Source organism: Nomascus leucogenys, chromosome 15 (assembly GCF_006542625.1).
Source record: "Nomascus leucogenys isolate Asia chromosome 15, Asia_NLE_v1, whole genome shotgun sequence".
NCBI classification, from domain to species: Eukaryota; Metazoa; Chordata; class Mammalia; order Primates; family Hylobatidae; genus Nomascus; species Nomascus leucogenys.
Window position 1 is genome coordinate 8,795,521 of NC_044395.1, and position 18,150 is coordinate 8,813,670.

The window sequence follows — 18,150 nt, forward strand, 5'->3', positions numbered from 1 at the left end:
TGAAATCTGAAATAGGTCTGGAGAAAAATACATCAGCAGGAGCAATGAAGAACTGAAAATACAGATTGTGTCAAAAGATGCATACCAGAAGGTTCTCCAAGCCCCCATCCTTGTCCCAGCAACCAATGCACTGTCAGCTAAAGAAATATTAGCAAACATATACATTTGTACAAACATATACACAAAACCCATATATACCACCACCTTATAGCAATGCCCACCACCCAACAAAACCCACTCTGGGAACTTAAAATAACAAAAAACAAAAATGAACAGTCAGAATCATCAGACATTCAAAGAAATCCCACAATAAAATAATTCATTTATTCCTTAAATTATCAAGCATCTATTCATCGCCAGGCACTGTTTCAGAGGCTGGAATTACAGAGGTAAACAAAATCCCTGCCCTCACAGAATGTTTATTTTAGTGGTGAGGGAAACAAGTAAATAAATATGTGGGATGCTAGATGGTGGGAAATGCTTCCGGAGAGAAACAAAGCAGGGAAGTGAGATGGGGGTCTGCACTTCTCAATCCAGTGCTCTCCTCACTGAGGTGACATTTAAGGAAAGACTTGTGGATTCATCCAAAGTGAGGTGTGGGAGCAAGTCACTGGGTATCTCAGGGAAGACACATCCAGACAGAGGCACAGGTGCAAAGGCCCACATCACCGGGAGGAAGTGGAGCCCGTGCAGAGAGGAAGAAAATTAAAACACTACAATGGGCCCTCTGAGCCCACTATATCCACATAACAAGAATGGATATTACAAAAAGGTATCAAAGAGAAATTAAAGATTGAGTGAAAAATCACAGAAATAGTACAAGAAAACATCCCGGAACTAGAGGACATGAATTTCCAGAATCAAAACCGTCTGTGAGAAGCCAGCACAACAGCTGAGTAAAAGACCCATATCCTGCTGTTAATACACATCATAAAACTGCAGGACACCAGAGAGAGAGAATATCCTCAAAGCTTCCAGAAGGAGAGAAAACAAACAAAATACGGTCACGTAAGAAGGATTTGAATCACCATGTCTCTAGAGCAATTACAGATGCCTTCAACATTCTGAGAGAACCTTATTTCCAATCTAGAATTATATAACTGCCAAACTATCAAACAAGTGTGTGGGCAAAACCAAGTCATTTAAATACTTCTTAGAAATAACTGAAGTATGTGCTTTTAAAAAATAAAGACATAAGCCCAGAAAGAGGAAGATACGGTTCCTGCACAGGAAAGGGCAGGTCCAGGAGGACCCCATGGCAGCCGTTCTTGAGAGCAACAGTAACGGCAGGAGGAGGAAGGGGCAGGGATCCAATAAACAGACAGGTGATACATTTGAGTTCACAGAAAATGTTACTGATAAGAATGTGACAAATATATTGGAGCATTTGGGAAAAAAAAATTAACAGTAGGTACATGAAAAAACACAGGTGAATGCCAACCTACACACCAGGAGGAACACACTGTAATAGATCATCCAGCTCAACAGTGAACAGTATTTGACAGAAGTGTAAGCACATAAAAGCTACCTGTTTCAGCAAAAAATTACAACAGAGCTATATTAGGGGATAGAGGGCATGGAAAAATAGGAAAGCGGTGGGATGCAAGAGCTAAATACGAATCTATCGCAACAAGAAATCAACAGGCCAAACATGAGGAGAAAACCAAGAGTAAGAAACCACTATTTAGCAACAAGAAGATACAACAGATTCTCAAAAAAAAGTCTTTTTGTTCAACATCGTTTTTTCATAACATTGATGAGAGAATAAGTGATTCCTGGCTGAGGTCACCCGTCTGTGTGGAGTTGGCATGCTCTCCCCATGTCTGTGTGGGTTTTCTCCAGGTATTCTGCTTTCCTCCCACATCTCAAAGATGTGCCTACTAGGTTAGCTGGTGTGTCTAGATGGTCCCTGTGTTTGTGTGTGTGCGCATACGCACCCTATGGCGTAGATGGTGTCCTGTCCAGGGCTGGCTCCTGCCTTGTGCCCTGAGCTGCCAGCATAGGCTCCAGCCACCTGTGAGCCTGAGCTGGAAAATGCATGAATGAATACAAATTACCGGCAAATAAAAATCTGCAAAGTCTATGGTAATTATCCAAATGCACAACAATAAATGATGTGGCACAAAAGCTCTCAGCGAGCCTGCCCTATTGCTGATTGATTGCTTTGGAACTGAGTATGGTAGTAGGAAATGCTTCTGACAATTTTCACTTTGCACACATTTATTCCTTGATTTAACCCACCACCACTATGACTGCAGTAACTCACTGACTCACCAAAAAGTGGGTGAAAATCTTACTTGTTTCAGTGTTTCATGTTAGAAATGTTTGGGTCTTTATTTAGAAGTTGGGTATGTTTTTGTGACCAGAAAAACGCCATAGAAACCATATGGTAAAACTGGTTTTGTTATATGGTGTTTCAAGAATACTGATGATGTTGACAACTTACTGTAAAGACAGAGGAAAAGAGGAAAACAACCGAGTAGGGTTGCCTCTAAAGAATGGGACTATGAGGTAGGGAGGGCAGAGAAACGGTTTTTGTTTTGTTGGCTTTTTTTTTTTTTTTTTTTTTTTTTTTTGGTGACAGAGTCTCACTCTGTCGCCCAGGCTGGAGTGCAATGGTGTGACCTTGGCTCACTGCAACCTCCATCTCTCTAGTTCAAGCGATTCTCCTACCTCAGCCTCCCAAGTAGCTGGGATTACAGGCGCACGCCACCATGCTCAGCTAATTTTAGTATTTTTAGTAGAGATTGGGTTTCACCATGTTGGCCAGGCTGGTCTTGAACTCCTGACCTCAGGCAATCCACCTGCCTCAGCCTCCCAAAGTGCTGGGATTACAGGTATGAGCCACCACACTTGGCCTGAGAAACTGTTTTTTAATTATAAATCTTTTATTACTATTTGACTTTTAAACCGTATTACACAAATTACTTTTTCTTTTTTGAGATGGGTCTGTCTCTGTCACCCAGGCTGGAGTGCAGTACTGCGATCACGGTTCACTGCAGCTGCAGCCTTGACTTCCTGGGCTCAAATGATCCTCCCACCTCAGCCTCAAGGATAGTTAGGACCACAGGTGAGTCACCATGCCCAGCTAATTTTGTGATTTTCTGTAGAGATGAGGTCTTGCTATGTTGCCCAGGCGATCTCAAACTCCTAGGCTCAAAAGATCCTCCCTGCTAGGCCTCCCAAAGTGCTGGGATTAAGGTGTGAGCCACGCACCCCGCCCCCACTTAGGAAATCTTTTTTTTTTTTTTTTTTTTTTTTTGAGACAGAGTCTCATACTTTCACCCAGGCTGGAATGCAGTGGCGCGATCTTGGCTCACCGCAAGCTCTGCCTCCTGGGTTCACGCCATTCTCCTGCCTCAGCTTCCCGAGTAGCTGGGACTACAGGTGCCTGCCACCACGCCCGGTTAATTTTTTGTATTTGTAGTATAGACAGCGTTTCACCGTGTTAGCCAGGATGGTCTCGATCTCCTGACCTCGTGATCTGCCCACCTCAGCCTCCCAAAGTGCTAGGATTACAGGCATGAGCCACCGCGCCCGGCCAGAAATCTTAAAGTATATTCCAACACCACTCAATGAAGTAACCTCCAAATATAAACATTGGCTCAGTGGCAAAAAGTTAAATTCTGGGGACAAGAGCAGAATCCGGTTTCTTAGTATCAATGCTAAATGTATTCAAGATAAATCTGAAATAAATCCCACTAATTTGGGCTGAAAGAGAAGTATTCAAGTATCAGTGGAAAATCTTCATAGACTAGAAACGGAGTTGCAAAAATCTTTTAAATGACAAAAAACTGAAGCCCAAATTATTTGTTCAAGTTCACAGTGGCTGAACTGGGACTAGTCCCACATCTCCTGGTTCCCAGTGACTGCACTTTCCAGGGCACCTCCCGAGAGTTCCTGCTAATTGCCTCCTTTAATCTCTCTAAAACCATACAACAATGTCCAAGTACTTTCTGCTCTTCAAGGAAATGGAATCGCTGGTTAATCTTCAACTAGCAAATCACAGTTTGAGGAGGCGTAACTTAACTTTATGCCACTAATTAACCTTAAATTTGTGATAAACGTAAGTTCCTTTATTAGTCAGTCCTTGTTTATACTTGCAAAATACTAATGCAGCCTTTTTGTTCCTGAATAGACTAGGAAATATCTTTAAAACAAAACTATCAAGTTCTTCTTTATATGGTTATTTTGGGGGCACATATGACATATCAAAATCAATGTAAATAAGTCATGTTTGAACAGAGCCATACTCTGTAAGAATGAATAAATCACTAATAGAATTTCCTTCCTTGTTCTAAGAAAACATTTAGACAAAAGGAGTTCCCAACAAATGGACTGTTACATTGGCACAGAAGTGGAAAAGTGAACTGCCTAAAAAAGGACCAGTTGAATGAGGAAGAGGGAGGAGGCAATATAGAGGTAAAAAAAAAAAAAACAGAAACAAAAGAGCTTTTTGCAGTGGCAGTATTGCAGCCAATGAGGTTTATCCGAGGGGTGATTATTGCTCTTTGAAAATTGAAAAAAAAAAAAAAAAAAAAAAAAAAGACACGACATTTGCATAAATTCTTTTTTTTTTTTTTTTTTTTTGAGATGGAATCTCGCTCTGTTGCCCAGACTGGAGTGCAGTGATGCGATCTCGGCTCACTGCAAACTCCGCCTCCTGGGTTCAGGCCATTCTCCTGCCTCAGCCTCCCGAGTAGCTGGGATTACAGGTGCCTGCCACCTCGCCCAGCTAATTTTTTTTTTTTTTTGTATTTTTAGTAGAGACGGGGGTTTCACTATGTTAGCCAGGATGGTCTCCATCTCCTGACCTCGTGATCCGCCCACCTCAGCCTCCCAAAGTGCTGGGATTACAGGCGTGAGCCACTGCGCCTGGCCACATAAATTCTTTATACTGAGAACAACTCTAGTTTAAATCACCAAGTGCCTAGACTCACAGGAGAAACATTAAGGATGTCGTAACTTATGTACCCATACTGGCTAAAGCTGTACTGTCATATCAAACAAAAACTTTGAATTCTTTAAATTTCTCTACAAAGTTTCAACAAGACAAACCTAAAAGTTCCTTCTCCAGAAAAAAGGGATCAATATTTTTATTCTTAGTCACTAAGTGTGTGCTTTGAGTTAACCTGAAACCCTAGAGCATAAGCTCTGTGTCACTAGCAATGACATTTGAGTTGGTTCTTCATTCTGTTTCCTGCCACAGAAGGCCAATTCTGCAAGAACAGGTGTAGTTTCTTGAATGCCATAAGGTCAGGGTAGAAACAGCCTTTCCCATCCCCGACACAAAACCATAAAAGTCCTGTACCCAAAACAAGTTTTTAATTAATGTAATGATATGAATTTAAGTCCCGATGTCAAAATTTCAGGGTCCTTGGAAAAGGGAGCTTCAAGTATCTAATATGTAATGTTCAAGTGAAATTAGAACCCAGGTCTGGAGCATGCAAGGTAATAATTCTTTTAGGGTGGAATTTCTCAACTTTTATAGACCTCTGTCCTACTAGTAAATTTGTAGGGGGTGGGTGGGGAACAGGAGAAACAGATGTTTCCCAATCTCCCTTGGAATTCTTTGCATTTGTATCTGGATCTGCATTTACACCTGCCTTGTAAGAGAAACGTACACAAGCCTTGCTTCTTTCCCACTTTACAAATACATCTGCCCCTACCTTCATTCTTCAGGCCAAACATTGACAGAAATAAGACAATTCAAAATGTTCAGACACACCTAGCATACATTTATGATGCACTTCAGCCATCTAACAGATATTGTGAGTTTACTATGTGCCAGGTGAGTGGATTAAAAACAAAAAATTCTTCCAGGGACTCACAGATCAACAGCAGCTGCCAAGAGTACGCCTTGACCTGCATAACTCAATTAATTCAAACTCAAAGGACAGTTACAGTGTAGGGGAAAAAGACCAGACCTCATTACTGACCACCTAGATTGTAATTTGTTTTCCTACTATCAAATCCTTTCCTTCCCCATCTGTCCTGCATTCAACTGCCAGATTCATTTCCAGAATTCCACTTTCAAGGAGTCTCTCTTGCCCTACTCGAGAAGCTTCAATGACTCCCCACTACGTATCACCTCTAGTTCAAACTCTTCAACTTGAGTCTTCTATGAGTAGCTCCACCTAATCAACTTTGTTTCTCGTTGGTACGGTTCCCTTCGGCCAAACCCTTTAGGAGGTGTGGAACCCAAATCTAATTCAACTACCTATTCTCTAATAACTCCTCAGGCAGCCTTCATTCCAAGCAGTCTTAAAAAATTGTTCCCTCTATCGTCACAGACCCATTATTTTCAGGACATTCTTTCTGAACTCAGCATAAGCTTTCCTCTTAACAAATGGCAGGTATATTCCAAGTTATTTTTAACACTACCATCCCAAACAGATGTTCATCTTCCCAGCCACCCCTGAGTGAAATCAGAGGGAGTCGCTTGCATTTCGGGCAAGGGAATCCCAACATCGCATCTCGTGAGAGGAGGTATGGTGTGGCTGCAAACTATGCAGAGGAAAAACAAAGGAAACAGGAAAAGTGAAGGTCTGTGCTCCGCACTTTCAGCTTTTTCTTTAGGAGGAGTAGGGAAGGTAGGGAGGAGACCCCAAGAAATGAATTCTTGAGGAAGGACAGAAAAAACACTCACAGTGCTTCCTAAGTAGGAAATAGGGGCTGGGGGCCCTGGATAAGGGAAGGGGCCGTCATCCTTAGAAGGGTACAGGTTACAACGTGAAACAAAGAGGCTGGGAGTTGGAAGATGAAGGGTGGAGAGACTACAGAGATCCAGGCATCCGATCAAGAGGGTCCTCGACGCGTCCCGCAGGGGACTGGCGGATCACCGGAGATTCAGTGGCTAGAGGGACGGCGTCGGTGCCTAGGAGGGCTCTGGAACGAGCGTTTATGGGACATCGCTCCTAAGGGGGCGCGGGGGCAGGGAGGAGTTTTTGAGTGGGATCGTGTACCAAAAGGAGAAACGTTTCTCAGACCAGTGCTCTTCTTGAACGGAAATCCCGGGGACGCGGAAAACGTTAAAGCGTTGAGGCACCGGCATTTCCCAGCCCCAGCCCGGCTTCCCTACACACTCACCGAGTCTCCTCCAAACGCCACCGCTCCAGCTGCAGCTACCGGCCGGCGCAGCCGCACTGAGCGCGCACCGTCCCCACGTGACTCGTCCAGGCCCCACCCCCGCACCACGTGACCTACAGGGCCCACCCACTCCCTCCTCACTGTAGTCGCTCTTCTCCACGTGGTCTTGGCTCGCCCCTCCCTTCCTGGTGAGATGGCGGCGCCCAAATGGAGTGCGTCGGGCCTCTGGATCCGGGGAAACGGCCAGGGTTTCGGGAGTATCTTCACTCCCGTCTCAAAGCCATTTTGTTCCGCTGCCGCTGCTTCTACGTCCATAAATGCTCAGAGATTAGCGGAGAGGCTCCGAGCCCAGAAACGGGAACAAGACACAAAGAAGGTGCCGGTGAGTCCGAAGGGACCAGAACTCCCAAGAGGCAGTGCGCTCATTGGTTTCCCAGGCGGGGAGTAGGTAGGAGGGTCCTCTAAGTGAAAGCGTGTGAGTCAATAGCCCGGACGCAAGGTGGGAGAATGGGGAGAAGGCGGAGGGGAGGGGTCAGTAAGGGTACGGTGTTTTCCCGTGAGCTGGATCTTTGGCTACTGTCAGGCTCAGTCCTAACCACTGCGTCGGTACGCAGGTTAGACAGACGGGTACCTCTGCTCTCAAATTACTCGAAGAAGGCGCGGGTCTGATGCAAAGATAGTCATTCCCTGCTCAGATTCTCACCCAGACCTTTATGGAAGGTCTTCTCCACCGCTTCCGCACCAGGCATTCCCCACAGCTCCTTCTTTCTCCCTAGGTGTCCACAAACGCTGTTCAGCGGAGAGTGCAAGAAATAGTGCGGTTCACACGGCAGCTGCAGCAAGTCCACCCCAACGTGCTTGCTAAGGCACTGACCCGAGGAATTCTCCACCAGGACAAGAATCTTGTGGTCATCAATAAGCCCTACGGTCTCCCTGTGCATGGTAAGGACCACGCGGGAAAGGTGGAGGGACCTGCAGCTGCTTTCTGCTACAACCGAGGAAAACTGAGACGTTACTTGTGGTGCACTCTAAAGGCTTGCATTCAAATTAATTAAACTTTTGTAGACTACCGTCCAACATAAGGAACCACCGAGAACACAGAAACAAATAAATAAGACGGTCCTCCCCTTCTAAACATCTGACAGTAAGCAATTCGTAGAATACGCTGTGTGCAGACTACAGGGATCGCTGTAGAGATATACAAAGGCTGTGTGGTTCTAGACTAAAGGTTATCTTCCATCGAAACTGGGAATGAGAAAATGATACATAAGAAAAAAGGGTGTGTGCGTGTGTGTGTGTGTGTGTGTTGGAGTGTATGTAACATACAACCCCAGAGTGACTGGAATTTAGTGGACCTTCAAATGTCTCTCAACAAATGTTGCATGTAGTTGTCAGGGACAGCTGAAGTGAATCAGGAAAGATTGATTTAAAAAATGCATTTGTGAAAGAGGGAAAAGGCCCATTTTAGCTAGAAGAAGGTAATGCTTTTTGGGGAGATTCGGAGATAGTTGTTCATAAAGACAAGGAATTAAATCACGTCGCCAAGTGTTTGTATAATTTTTTTCTCTCTTTATTTTCACAACAGTTTTTTGCCTTCCCATTCCCCAATGAAGTTGTTTTCCAGATATTTACATTTTAGAACGAGAAAGCAAAGTTGGAAAGAGAAGTAATGTGTCCAAGGTCAAAAAAATGGCTAGTAAGAAGAGTAGAGTAGAACCCCAGGAATGTCTAACCCCGAAGCCTATCCTCCTAATCACTCTTGTTTAATGCTTCTTGAAGGCCTCATGGTTTTGCAAAGTATGTCTGAGAGGAAAGCCACATGCTCTAGAATGGTGCTTCTCAAACTTTAATATGCTTCTGAATCACTTGGGCAGCTTGTAAAATGCAGATTCTGACTGAGTAGTCTAGGCTGGGAGCCCGAGATTCATTTCTAATAAGCTCCCTAGACATGCCATTGTTGCTGGTCTCTGGACCACACTTCAGTAGTAAGGCTCTAGAAAATATTGACAGTTTATACATTAAGGGCTTTTCTCCCAAAAAGAGTTCTTTGGCGAGATCTTTTCCTGGCCACTCAAACCTTTGGCTTTTTCCTTCTTAGGTGGCCCTGGGGTCCAGCTCTGCATCACTGATGTACTGCCTATCCTGGCAAAGATGCTTCATGGCCACAAGGCAGAGCCCTTGCATCTGTGCCACCGGCTGGACAAGGAAACCACAGGCGTAATGGTGTTGGCTTGGGACAAGGACATGGCACATCAAGTCCAAGAGTTGTTTAGAACCCGTCAGGTGGTGAAGAAGTACTGGTATGAGGCCTGCTGATGGCAGTAGAGGTGGTATAAGTGGAGGGATTTCTCTCACTTACTTATCCATTAAAAGCAGAAGCTCCCATTAATAGAAGGCACTGCACTAGGACCTGCGAGATTATAAAAAGTGTGTGAAACAGCTTTGGTGCTTAGAATGTTAAGTCTGATAGAACAATGGTTCTTGATTCTGGTATACATCAAAATTATCAAAAATTAATTATACAAGCATGGGGTGGACATGGCGGCTCACACCTGTAATCACAGCACTTTGAGAGGCAGAAGTGGGAGGATCACTTTAGGCCAAGAGTTGGAGAACAGCCTGGGCAACATAGTGACACCTTTTCTCTATAAAAAGTAAAAAGTTAGTCCGGTATAGTGGTACCTACCTGTAGTCCTAGCTACTTGGGAGGCCAAGATGGGAGGATCACTTGAGCCCAGGAGTTTAAGGTTACAGTGAGCTATGATCACACCACTGCACTCCAACCTGGATGACAGAGTGAGATCCTGTCTCTAAAGAAAAAAAAATTAATTAATTATACAAGTAATATATGATTTTATTCCTGTGCTAAAAATAGTCAAACAACAAAGATAATGGGAAAAACTCCTGGAGAATCCACCCACTCTGCCATTCTAGTCTTTTCCCTTGAGGTAACAACCCATGTAATCAGTTTGGTTTTTATTCCTCTGGTTCTTACTCAGCGCATTTACATATATGTCTAGTGTATACAGTATGTGTGTGTGTAGATATGTATGTACATATATATCTCTATATATATCACATTGTACAGTTTACATTATACTTTTTTCCCCTGCTCAACTCTATGTCTTGGGGATCATTCTGTGTTAGCACATAGAAGTTTACCTCAGTGTTTTTCGTAGAAAAAAGATACATGAGCAAAAAAGAAACCCTCTATTCCCCATCTGTGCAGTTCCCTTCTCCAGGGGCAATCGCTGTGACTGGTGTCTTGTGTAAACTTCCAGAGTTATCGAGCATATATAAGTATATTACTGTATGCTAGTGTATTTCACACACAGTTTTGTACCCTGCAGTTTTCACTTGGATCATATATCTTAGAGCATTTTGTGTCATACGTTTAGAGCTATCTCCTTTTTAATTGCTCTGTGAAATACCACTGTATGGATGGATATTTAGGTAATTTCTCACTTTTTAGAGCCTATTGCAAAGAATATGTGAATATATTTTTAGCATAAATTTCTAAAAATTGAATCGCTGGGCTGAATGGTGTGTATATTTAAATTTTAATAGTACTCACATTGCTCTCCACAAAGGTTTTTTATCAGTTTACATTCCCACCAGCAGTGGTGAGTACCCACCTCCCCTTATCAGCCAAAGCATTTTTAAAGGGTTTGCCACTGTGATAAGTTAAAAAAAAAAAAAAAGATATTTTCTATTTCCTTGTATAACAGTGATGTTGGCTATCAATTTACATGTTTTTTACATGTTTATTGGCTATTTGAGTTTCCCTTTTGGGAACAGACTGATTATTTCTTTTGCCTATTTTTCTATTGGGTTGTTTATTATTTTATTTATTTTAAGACCGTGCCTGGCCTTTTTTTTTTTTTTTTTTTTTTTTGAGATGGAGTCTTGCTCTGTCACCCAGTCTGGAGGGCAGTGGCACAATCTTGGCTCACTGCACCTCCTCCCTGGTTCAAGCGGTTCTCATGTTTCAGCCTCCTAGGTAGCTGGACTTACAGGCACATGCCACCACGCCCAGCTAATTTTTGTATTTTTAGTAGAGATGGGGTTTCAGCATGTTGGCCAGGCTGGTCTTGAACCCCTGACCTAAAGTGATCCATCCACCAAAGTGCTGGGATTACAGCACTTACAGCTCACAGGCGTGAGTCACTGTGTCTGGCCCAGGTTGTTTATTCTTTTCTATTTGATTTGTAAGTATTCATTTTATATTTTGAATGTTAGTCCTTTTTAGATTACAGATTTCGCAGATACTTTGTGATCTGAGGAGCCCTTTAAAAATCTGTATGATTGAGACTTACCCAGAGACGTTCTCATTCATAAGTCTGGTGGTTGTGGGGATTGGCATCTGTATTTTAAAATTTGATGTACAATCAAATTTAAGAAGAACTATAGTAAGATTATGGAGAATGGAGGAATTTAGGACAGTCGCTAAGACCTCAAAAAGATGTGTGTTCAACTTTCAACTGTGTCATTTAATAGCTGTGGGGCCTTGGGCAAGTTATTAAACGTCCATAAGCTTTGTTTTCTTCATACGAGTAATGGAAATAATAGGATTTATGAGATAGTTAAATAAGATTGATTCATGTGAAATATTTAACACAGTACCTAGTTCATAGGAAAAGATAAAAAATAAAGACATTTTTCTGTTCAAGCAATCAAAATGTTAAGACTATAAAGTACATGTTATGTTATTTGTGAAAAATGTCCATTAAGGTTCAAAATTGGTAACCATTCTTGGTATCAGGTTCATGGAGGAATTGAAATCAATCAATTGGGTTTTGCTGATTGAACATTCTTGAGTTGTAGTGTCATATCATTAGGAAGGGCAGTCTTGTCATAGAAGATCTACAAAATCTGTAAAATATGATAAAATGTACCACATAGTAGCTGAAACAAATGGAGTGTCTACGTTGTGAAATAGTGTGTGTGAGTGGGATTTTGACCCCTTGGTTAATGATTATACAACAGACCACCAGGTACCCAGATGGACTTTTCCATCATTGACCTGAAAGAGGCATAAATTTACAGACAGATTAAACAGTCTTCTACCTGTCTGTGAGGTCATGAGGTCATGGGAGGAAGAACACCAACAGAAGTGATTTGGAATGAGTTATTGAGTTGTGGTTGTGGTTCCTATGACTTCTTTCTTTTCTTTTTGAGACAGAGTCTTGCTTTGTCACCCAGGCTGGAGTGCAGTGGTGTAATCTTGGCCCACTGCAACCTCCACCTCCTGGATTCAAGTGATTATCATGCCTCAGCCTCCCAAGTAGCTGGAATTACAGGCACAAGCCACCACGCCTGGCTAATTTTTTTTTGTATTTTTAGTAGAGATGGGGTTTCACCATGTTGGCCAGGCTGGTCTCGAACTCTTGACCTGAAGTGATCCACCCACCTTGGCCTCCCAAAGTATTGGGATTACACGTGTGAGCCACCGTGCCTGGCCCCTGTGACTTCTTTGGGTACAGTTCCCTCCTATTTTACCTATGTGGCAAATGAGCCAGGAACGGTTCGCTGAATGTTTTATTAGGTTCGTTCATCCAATGATTCATTTGTTCATTTAGCATGCAGTCAGAATCTACTATCTTTTATTATTTGAAAAAAAAATACAAAACTATATTATCATAATTTTATTTTAACTGTACCTATCCATTTTTAAAGGCTGGAAAGACCATGTTATTAATGTAATTTTTTTCTTTTTTTACCCCGAATATTCTACAATTAGCATGTATGACTTCAGTAGTAAAAAAGATAAGCTTGTGAAATCTATCAGCTCTCAGGCTAAGCATTACACCAAGAGAATCTTGCACGACCCTTCAATCATAAGAAATCACACGTTAGTGCAGAAGGTCCAGCGTGAAATCCTCTAAGTGGCCAAATCTAGGAGGTCTTCTCTGGCTTGGTTGGCTAAAGCAGTGATCTGTGTCACCCCCAGGGCCATCACTGTGCGTGTCCCCATGCCCTCAGCAGGAGTCGTGGACATCCCCATTGTGGAGAAGGAGGTGCAAGGCCAGCAGCAACACCACAAGGTGGGCAAGCAGCCTCCCTGAGGCATGGGTTGCTGCTCTTCCTTGGGAATCATATCTTGATTTCTTTGGCTTCAGATGACATTGTCCCCGAGCTACCGTGTGGATGATGGGAAAATGGTGAAAGTGCGGCGCAGCCGGAATGCACAAGTTGCTGTAACTCAGTACCAGGTGCTCAGCAGCACTCTCTCCTCCGCCCTCGTGGAGCTCCAGCCCATTACTGGTGAGAGTGTCACTTTTCCGCAGTGGGATCACAAAACCCTGTGCCACCAGGTTTTGTCCAGGGCCTCATTCTGAGCAGCTAGTACTGTGGCTGACTTGTGTGAGAATGTGCTTCTGGTGCTGATCTGAGGCTGGGGACTCCCATAGAGATGGTTGTGGCTAGCAAAAGAATACAAACAGTTTGAATGTCTCTATTTAAAACTGTGCAGAGTGGTTCCTCAAAACGATTAAACAGAATTATTGTAAGATCCAGCAGTTCCACTTCTGGGTATATACCCCAGAAATCAAATATTTGCACACATATTCATAGCAGCATTATTCACAGTAACAAAATGTGAAGATAATCCCAGTGACCATTGGGGGATGAATGGGGAAACAAAATGTAGCATATACATAAAATAGAATGTTATTTTCAGCTTTAAAAGAATTAAAGGAAGGGAAATTCTGACACATGCTACAACATGGATGCACCTTGAAAACATTATGCTAAGTAAAATAAGCCAGGCACAAAAGGGCAAATACTATATGATTCCAATCATGTGAGGTACCTAGAAGAGTCAGATGTATAGAGACAGAAAGTAGATGGTGGTTGCCAAAATCTTAGGGTAGGGTAAAGGAGGGGAGATAAATGGGGAATTGTTTAATGGGTCCAGAGTTTCAGTTTGGGAAGATAAGAAAGTTCTAGAGATGGATGGTGGTGGTGGTTGCAAAAACAGTGTGAATACACCTAATGCCACTGACTTGGCATTGAGTATAATGCCAGTGGTTAAACCAGGAAATTTTATATATATTTTACTACAATTCAAATAATGTGCAAATCAATACTACTTATGTAGTAAAATTACTAAAAAGTTAGGGTAATGGTAGACAGCAAGTTCATGATAATGGTTATCTATGGTGGAAAGAGGGGATTGTGGTGGGGAGGGGTACTTAGAGTATTTACAGCGTTTACTTCCTAAGCTGGCTGGTGTTACATAGCTTATAGTTTGCTGTATTATTCGTTATACTTTATTATAGTTGGGACTCGGCCAGTTTACTGCACTTTGATGTAATACGATTTGAAGCAGATGCCAATACTGGTATTGTTTCTGTAGCTCCTCACGAGTTTTCTCTCTCTCTCTCTCTCTCTCTCTCTTTTAAGGAATAAAACATCAGCTTCGAGTTCACTTGTCTTTTGGATTGGATTGTCCAATCCTTGGTGATCACAAGTACTCAGACTGGAATAGGTTGGCCCCCCAGGTAATACTAATTTGACCCAATGTGCAGCAGATACGGGAGAGAACTTAGGCGTTCCTTTTTTTAAAACTCTGAAATGAGTTAGAACAAAGCCTATTGATTGTCTTCAGACATGGTACCAAGCTTGTTATCTTGATTTTAGAGAAATTTAGAAGCAGTCAGTTACTGTCCTCCTGGAACTGCAGGATCTATTAGTGAAAAGCTTACTGTTACATTTGTTAGTCAGATTTTGTTGGGAGGCTGTGGGCAAGAGGAGGGGTGTTTCTGAAGGCTGGGAGCAGTTTTTCATGCTACTACTAAAGAACCGCAGGGAAAGCTTTTCATCCTTATACCACAGCCCATTCTCTTGTTAGGCCAAAAAGCATTGGCCGAAAAGAATGTCTTTGGTGTGGTCATTTTTCCCTTACCTGAGTTCTGAGCCCTTCTTAGACATGCCGCTGAAGCAGGCTCTCCATCACTGTGTCTTCCAGGGGATTAGTTTTGGTTCCCTGTAAGTGGAAGTGCCCTGACCTTGCATGTTCGTCAAGGGTGGACTGTTGGCCTTGCTCTCAAGGGTCTGTCCTTTCTTTGTGTAGAAGCTGTCCGTGGGCACCCTGAAGAAGCTGGGGCTGGAACAGTCGAAGGCCCGCTACATCCCCCTTCACCTGCACGCCCGGCAGCTGATCCTGCCTGCCCTGGGGTCCAGGAAGGAGGAACTCAACTTGGTCTGCAAACTTCCTCGCTTCTTTGTACATTCCCTGCACCGCCTGCGTTTAGAGATGCCAAATCAGGATCAAAATGAGAACAGTGAAGCCAAGTGTCCGGGAGCACAGTGAAGACTGTGGGAGCACCCTGGCACCTGGGAGCACAGTGAAGACCGTGGGAGCGCCCTGGCACCTGGGAGCACAGTGAAGACCCTGAGAGCACCCTGGCACCTGGGAGCACAGGTTGGCCCCTGAACTGTTTTTTGTTTACAGGACTCTGCTAACTTCTCACTTGGAACAGACTCCATAAGAGCTAGGTGAGATAAGGTGAAGCAGCTTAGCTGCTACAGGGCTTTTGATGGAGAACAAAGTCTATTTACTGGTAATTTGGCTACACTGTGGAAAAGCCTGCTGGACGTCTCCCTGCCGTGGGCTCTCATTGCCAATATGGAACAGAGCCCAGGGCCAGGCAGACTGGGGCAGTGACTGGAAAAGGAAAACTAAAGGACAGAATCCAGGATCAGGAACTGTTTTTATCCAGCAGTGAAGCTCTTGAGCTTCTTAGGAAGGTTCCTGTGGTTGGAAAGAACATAATGGTTAACAAATATGACAGCATCCAGGGATTGCCCAGCTATAGTGTGGGTGCCCTACTGCACTCTGATTATGGAACCTGTAAAAGAGTGTTGAGTGTGAGGTTGAGGTGGGACATTTGCTGAGCAAGGAGAGCCGATGTGAGTGGCAGGCAGATAACATGCATACATGAAGCTGGCTGGGTGTAGGCAGTAGCGGGGAGCGGCATGCTATCTAACAGTTGTTAGTTCCAGCTGGTTGTTGCCATATGGGAAAGGATTTTCTCATTTATTTCTTCAGAGAAGCTGGAAACCTAGATATTTATGCGAAACCTCCCAGTGTATTGCTAACTAAATCGAATTTTTAAAGATGCTTAGGCAGCTAAGCAAATAATACTTGCAGGTTGAATTTGGTCTACAGGCTATCAGTTTGCAGTCTATGTTGAATGAATGGTATAGAAGTTTGGGGAAAGGTGCCATCTTGAAAATTCTGGATCAGTGGTTGGCATTTTAGTTGCATGTAGTATGTATCCTTTCTAGACTTGGAGATGGCTTTGGTTGGTCCGTGAATGTGTAGTTATGAGAGTGCTGCCATTGCCGGGCGCGGTGGCTCACGCTTGTAATCCCAGCACTTTGGGAGGCCAAGGCGGGCAGATCACGAGGTCAGGAGATCGAGACCACGGTGAAACCCCGTCTCTACTAAAAATACAAAAAATTAGCCGGGCGTGGTGGCGGGCGCCTGTAGTCCCAGCTACTCGGAGAGGCTGAGGCAGGAGAATGGCGTGAACCCGGGAGGCGGAGCTTGCAGTGAGCCGAGATCGCGCCACTGCACTCCAACCTGGGTGACAGAGCGAGACTCCGTCTCAAAAAAAAAAGAAAAAAAAAAAGAGAGTGCTGCCATTAAGAAAAAAATCTCTACTGTGGAAGCATATCTTCTGTTCTTAGGTCTCAGGAAGGGGAGGGCTGTATTGAACGCCATTAGGGGTAGATGGAAATGACCTTGGCCTCCCTGCTCAGCTGGTCCATCTAGTTTCCACCTTGTTTCTTGCAAACGAATATGCCTCACACTACTTTTTCTTTCTGACAAAGAAAGTTGGAGTGACAGCACAGCTAGGGGGGTACACCCCGGGACAGTCTTTATATGTTCCCTCTGTATAGATTATGCCACTTTCTAGCCCTTTTCCTGTCTCCATGGTACCCATTACTGTGCATAATAAATTTAACTTTGAAAGCACAGACGAGATGACTATATTTGTTTATATAAGACCTAAACATTTTTGCTGTTGTTTCTGTTTCTGGTAAACCATGCTAGTCAAGAAAAAGGAACAAGAATGTGACACTTAGGAAATATTGATAATTGACATTAATTCAGGGAAACAGATGAACAGGAATACCCACAAGAATGGAGAACAGGCTGGGCGCGGTGGCTCACGCCTGTAATCCCAGCACTCTGAGAGGCCGAAGAGGCCGAGGTAGGCGGATCACCTCAGCCCAGGAATTCGAGACGAGCCTGGGCAACGTGGTGAAACCCTGTTGCTACAAAAAATACAAAAATTAGCTGGGTGTGGTGGCACACGCACACCTGTGGTCCCAGCTACTCAGGAGGCTGAGCTAGGAGGATCACCTGAGCCCAGGAGGTTGAGACTGTAGTGAGCCATGATTGTGCCACTGCACTCCAGCCTCATGACAGAGTGAGACCCTGTCTCAAAAAAAGGAGAACAATCTTAGAAGACCAGATGATGGAAATAAAAGTTAGAATTGGGAAATGTAGAAAAGTAGGAGCTAGTCAGGATACATTTTGGAGAAGCAACAGACGATTTATGTTCTCATATATAAATATGGTCTCCTCCAAGATATAAATCTAGTCTTTAATTTGGCAAACTAAATATTTACTAGGCTGAAGGTATCTGGGGATATTCACTCATCTTAGGGAGCTCTCATTAGCTGGGAAAATTCAGTTAGCTGTGTGGTTTACTGACAAGTAAGTGTGAGGTGGGACTGTTGTTCCCCAGGCGGGCACGTTGGAGCTGGACTGAGAACCAGGTGTGTCATTATATCTGCCCGGCTTTGTCACAAATGCTGCCCTGCTGTTCTTCGTGACTCTTTGGCACTTCAGTGCTGGGTTTTGTGTTGGTTGCTGAACTGGGAGCTACCAAGCTATTGACAGTTGACTTTTTGAGAATTCCTAAGCTTCCCTGGGATACGGGGTCACCACATTGGAGACTGGGGCAGATGTCTGCCCTGCTGCACCTTCCCAGACCTCTCTGAAGCTGAGGTCAGCGGCTCTGTGCCCCACAAAAAGACTGTCTT

The 18,150-nt window shown here is 43.7% G+C and overlaps 2 protein-coding genes and 1 pseudogene across 4 annotated transcripts in view; 2 read left to right on the plus strand and 1 right to left on the minus strand.

The window, feature by feature from the left end:
* The window catches only part of FAM118B (family with sequence similarity 118 member B), a 51,500-nt gene extending 44,303 nt beyond the window's left edge, over window positions 1–7,197 (minus strand). For 2 of the 3 annotated variants that reach the window (XM_030829581.1, XM_030829579.1), the window contains exon 1: window positions 7,090–7,197. The gene's annotated coding sequence lies outside the window, so the exon portion shown is untranslated. The remainder of the gene's footprint in view (window positions 1–7,089) is intronic. The other variant, XM_003253368.3, reaches the window with a different exon arrangement.
* LOC115830595 lies at window positions 4,451–4,614 on the plus strand (annotated as a pseudogene).
* Window positions 7,198–7,236: 39 nt separating the features above from the next.
* Window positions 7,237–16,436, plus strand: RPUSD4 (RNA pseudouridine synthase D4). Its single transcript, XM_003253367.4, has 7 exons — window positions 7,237–7,471; window positions 7,866–8,031; window positions 9,188–9,389; window positions 13,040–13,133; window positions 13,209–13,353; window positions 14,494–14,591; window positions 15,164–16,436. Exons 1-7 carry the CDS (start codon window positions 7,283–7,285, stop codon window positions 15,401–15,403), a joined length of 1,134 nt encoding a protein of 377 aa, XP_003253415.1. The 5' UTR covers window positions 7,237–7,282; the 3' UTR covers window positions 15,404–16,436.
* Window positions 16,437–18,150: the final 1,714 nt, after the last annotated feature.

Coding starts and splice junctions, on each gene's coding strand:
- RPUSD4 (XM_003253367.4), top strand. CDS start 7,283: ATGGCGGCGCCCAAATGGAGTGCGTCGGGCCTCTGGATCCGGGGAAAC. Junction 9,390..13,039: donor CAGGTGGTGAAGAAGTACTG/GTATGAGGCCTG, acceptor TGTCACCCCCAG/GGCCATCACTGTGCGTGTCC. Junction 13,134..13,208: donor GCCAGCAGCAACACCACAAG/GTGGGCAAGCAG, acceptor CTTTGGCTTCAG/ATGACATTGTCCCCGAGCTA.